Source organism: Plasmodium sp. gorilla clade G2 (genome assembly GCF_900097015.1).
Source record: "Plasmodium sp. gorilla clade G2 genome assembly, contig: PADLG01_00_6, whole genome shotgun sequence".
In the NCBI taxonomy this organism is placed as follows: Eukaryota; Apicomplexa; class Aconoidasida; order Haemosporida; family Plasmodiidae; genus Plasmodium; species Plasmodium adleri (nom. inval.).
This window is the reverse complement of record NW_021628918.1, coordinates 33,366-38,722: the sequence shown is the minus strand read 5'-3', so window position 1 is coordinate 38,722 and position 5,357 is coordinate 33,366. Positions and strand designations below refer to the sequence as shown.

At 18.7% G+C, this 5,357-nt stretch overlaps 1 protein-coding gene across 1 annotated transcript; it reads left to right on the top strand.

Annotated features, from left to right (window-relative positions):
- Nucleotides 1-2,799: 2,799 nt before the first annotated feature.
- Nucleotides 2,800-5,064, top strand: PADL01_0005600 (acyl-CoA synthetase; the record flags this gene model as incomplete). Its single annotated transcript, XM_028680624.1, has 1 exon — nt 2,800-5,064. One exon carries the CDS (start codon nt 2,800-2,802, stop codon nt 5,062-5,064), a length of 2,265 nt encoding a protein of 754 aa, XP_028541402.1.
- Between the last annotated feature and the right edge of the window lie 293 nt (nt 5,065-5,357).

The following is a 5,357-nucleotide window of genomic DNA, read 5'->3' as shown; positions in this document are numbered from 1 at the left end:
ATTTCGTTTTAATCATATTTGGTTTTGAAAAAATGATCTTTTAAAAAATCCAACATAAAATATTAATATTATAATTAATATTTATTTTCTAAATTATATTATAAATATGTTACACACAAATTATATATAATTCGAAATGTTATCATTCGCCCTGCTCATAGTGTTTGAGATTAATAATTATTTTATATTCAAAAGTGGGAATAAATTACTATAACAACAATTTTATTATCTTGTTTTCCACTGATGTAATATTACTTTTATTACCAAACATTAAAGGTTGATCCTCCACAAATATCGTTAATATAATACGCAATAATAACAAATACGTATTCACTAAAAATGTATATATCAACTAAAGAACTAAATACTTATATAAGATACCAGCGTATATTTTCATCAATTCTATATTTATGTCATAGGCCTAAATATAATAAAGTTAATATCTATAGAAGATACCCATTTTTGTAAATATATCAAAAATATCATAAAAGTATAACTATATACAAATATTGGTATATTTTTGTCCAATATTTTAATAATTATTTAATTTACCATTTAGAATAATTCGTCCTAAGTTTGTTAATAAGCGAGTTTTGAGTACGTTTTATAAGTTTATTATATTATTCTTTATGTTGCTATATTATTTAAATAATATATATATTTAATATGTAAATGATTATATTAATATCTACTTTGTATTTCTTAACTTATAAATTTAAGATATTGTATAATCATATCACTAATAACTTCTCTTTTTAATAAAAAGAAAAAGAAACGCATATTTATGTTATTATTATTAATAAATCTTAAAATTACAAAATATGTTTATATAAGAAATTGTCATTTTATTAAAAGAGAATTATTTAAATGATTAAATGAATAAATATTATGTATATATATTTCTTAATACTTTAATATATATTATCTTTTTATATAATAATTTTTGAATAAAATATACATAAAATAAATTTATTAATATGTATATATATATATATGTGCAACCATAGCGTTACATTTTATTTCTATAATAAAATACACAAACTTATTAAATACTTTATAAAACCTTTTGAAGGTTATATAAATAAAAATATTATTTGAATATTTATTGTTTTCTTTTTTTTTTTTTTTACAAATATTAACATTACAATGTGTTAAATAAAATAGAAAATAATATTATTTTATATATATATTTCTATGTTCATTTCATTCTTAATATTTATGAAAATGGTTGTAAACATTAGTAATATTTTTATGTATAGAATAGTACTTTATTTGGAATATTTTCAAAATTAAGAATAATGTTTTTATATTTATTGAGATATAATATATGTACGTGTTTTTTTTTTTTTTTTTTTTTTTTTTTTTCTAAAGAATGAAATTCCTTTATATATATGAACCAAAGAAATTAATTAAATATGAGTATAAAATTTTATGGAACAACTAATTTTTTTTTTATATTATATTATATTATGGAATAATTAAATCATAAATTTTCATATAAATAAAATGCATTTGATAATAATTTAAAATTAAATCTAATAATGATAAAAAAATATATATATTTAAAACTATTTACAGAAATTATATATATTATGTAATTATGTATGTTATAATTTATACATTATGAAATATTTTGAATTCTATATTAAATATATAGACAACTAATTTTTATTTTAATAACCTTGTATGATAATAATTTTTTTTTTTTTTTTTTTTTGTGAATAATTTATATTTATATTCCTTATATAAATGAATTCTCTTAAACTTTTTTAAAATATATTAAAATTCTAAAATACATTCATAAAATTTATTATGTATATATAAAATTGCATACTCATAAACATATTTATATATGTTTTTTATATGAGCATGTTTTTTTTTTTTTTTTATTTTGTTTATATGTTTAATAGTCTATATATAGACTTACTCTATATGAATAAAACAAAAAAGAACTTTAAAAATTTTTATCGTATAATATATTTAATTTATAATAAAGAAAAAAAATATAAGAAATTTAATTTTATATTAAGAAAATTATTTTTTTCTTTAATTTGTATATATATATATATAAAATAAATATTTATATATAACATAATTCATATTTAGTTATTATAAATAATAAAAATTATTAACATATTAAATATTAATATATAATATATTAAGAAGAAAATTTTGAAAAATTATTATATATAAAATGTATTTTATTTTTTAAAAATAAACAAATTAATTAAAATAATTCTATTTATAGAATTATTTAAGAATATATCTGTATAATCTTATAAATAATAATATTTTAATTCATAATAAAAGTGTGGTTGCGTTTTGTATATATATGTAGTATAAAATAAATATATTTTGTAGGAATAAAATAAAATCAAAATAAATATATATATATAATAATATTTTAATTTTTTAATTAATGTATTAATATTTTGCTTTTTATAAATACCTTATTATAGATATAGTTTTATATAACCACAATATATAAATATGCATATTTGATGTAATATATTAAGTTGTAAAATAAATTAAAGGATATAAAAATTTCTACAGGAATCTTTAAGATATTTTTTTAATGTTATACATTTTGGGAATATATTCCATATGATAAATCATATTATATCGAGTTGCTGGTACATTAATATTTTATATATAATAGTAACAATATATTTGTGATATAAGAATATTTTTGATTGATAATACAATATATATAAAAATTTCTACGATTAATATGAATCAGGTTATTATTTTAATTGAGTATAATTTTTAATATATATATATATTTTTGTTTTTTTTATAATGCATATAAAACCAAATATTAGTCAATTTACGAGTCAATATGAAGGATACTCTGAAATATATGAAAAGGCAGCTAATGCAAATGAATCGTGTGTATATTGCATGAAGGATTATAAAAGGAAAAATTCAAAATATGTATATAAACATATAGTGAGAATGTTTTTTGAAAAACATAACTTAAATAATAATAAGATAGCCTTAATAGAACATGAATGTGGTGAACCTCAGAATTATATGACGTATGAAATTTTTTTAAAAAAAATATTATCTTTTAGTAATTGTTTGAATAAAAATGAGGAATTTAATATTCCAGAAAAAGCATATAACGAAGAAATGAATGATGGAAAATTTAAGTTATTAGGTTTATATGGTAGTAATTCTATAAATTGGTTAATTAGTGATTTGGGAGCTATGCTTAGTGGTGTTACTACATTAGTGATGCATTCAAAATTTAGTACAGATGTAATTGTGGATATATTAAATGAAACACAATTAGAATGGCTATGTTTGGATTTAGATTTAGTTGAAGGTTTATTGAGACGTATAAATGAATTGCCCACACTTGAAAATCTTATAATTTTAGATACTGTAGCTAAACAAAGTATGATAAATTCTAATAATGAAAAGGGGAAAAAAAAATCCAATTTAAAAAATAAAGAGAATTTAAATAATATAAATAATAAAAAAGGAAGTGAATTATCCAAAACGGTGGAAGATGTAAATTTAGGTCCTATACAATATGATAAGGAAAAATTAGCAAAAATTAATACTTTAAAAGGAAAATTTAATAATTGTGGAAAGAAACTAATATTAGTTGATGATATGACAAAGAAAGAAACTACAAATTTTAATATTATAAATGAGGATCCTGAGTTTGTTACTTCTATTGTGTATACATCAGGAACATCTGGAAAGCCTAAGGGTGTAATGTTGAGCAATAAAAATTTATATAATCAAATATATTCCTTATATAATCACAGTGTAAGAGAAACATATAGTTTTCAATATCATTTATCTTATTTACCTATATCACATGTACTTGAAAGAACATTTGCGTATAGCATCATATTATTTGGTGGAACATTAAATATATGGAGTAAGGATTTAAGTTATTTTTCCAAAGATATATATAATTCAAAAGATTTTATAATGGGAGGAGTACCTAAGGTTTTTAGTAGAATGTATACTAATATTATTACAGAAATTAATAATTTATCTCCTTTTAAAAGATCCATTATAAATACTATTGTGTCATTACGTAAACATAATAAAAATGGATGGTTTGTTAATTTTCTTGATAATATTTTTCATGTATCAAGAAAAATAAAAGAGAAAGTTAACCCCAACTTACAAATTATATTAAATTGTGGTGGGAAATTATCGGCAGATGTTGCCCAGGAATTATGTGCTTTATTAAATATCAATTATTGTCAAGGTTATGGATTAACCGAAAGCGGAGGTGGTATTTTTGGAAATCACGAAAAAGACACAAATTTTGAATGTATAGGAGGACCTATTGCTGCTAATACAAAATATAAAGTAAGGTCATGGGAAACATATAAAGCAACAGATACATTGCCAAAAGGAGAATTATTAGTTAAGAGTGATTCTATATTTAAAGGATATTTTTTAGAAAAGGAACATACAAAAAAGGCTTTTACTAAAGATGGCTATTTTATAACAGGAGATGTGGTTCAAATTAATAAAAATGGATCTTTATTATTTTTAGATAGATCTAAAGGATTAGTTAAATTATCTCAAGGTGAATACATCGAAACGGATATGTTAAATAATCTTTATTCAGAAATAATCTTTGTAAATTTTTGTGTTGTATATGGTGATGATTCTATGGATGGTCCTTTAGCGATTATATCTGTAGATAAAAGTTTATTTTTCAAATGTTTAAAAGATGATAATATGTTAGAAAAAACTGAAGTTAATGAAAAAAATTATTCAGATAAATTAACAGACGATAATATAAATAATAATATTTTTGTTGATTATGTTAAGGAAAAAATGATGGAAGTTTATAAGGAAACAAATTTAAATAGATATAATATTATTAATAACATATATTTAACTACAAAAATATGGGACACGAATAATTACCTTACTCCAACTTATAAAGTGAAAAGGTTTCATGTGTTTAAAGACTATGCTTTTTTCATTAATGAAGTGAAAAATTTATATAAAAATAAATTAAAAGGAAGTACAGGTATTAGTGCCAATACTGATAGAAATAAAGAAGAAAAAAAAAAAGAATGACCAAAAAAAAGAAGAAAAAGATTCAAAAAAGTTAACAGATGATTCAATTTCAAAACAATATCAAAACGGTCTAAGAAAAAATGAAAAAGAGGTTGAAAATAAAAAGGTTACGTTAAGAACTACAAATGGACCACGACAATTACAAATGAATAAATAAATAAATAAATAATATTGACATAAGTTAAAGTAAAAAAGTTATAATATATTTATTTATTTTTTTATTTTATTACACAAATGAAAATAAATATAATATATATATATATATATATATATATTGATAATATATTTTTTAA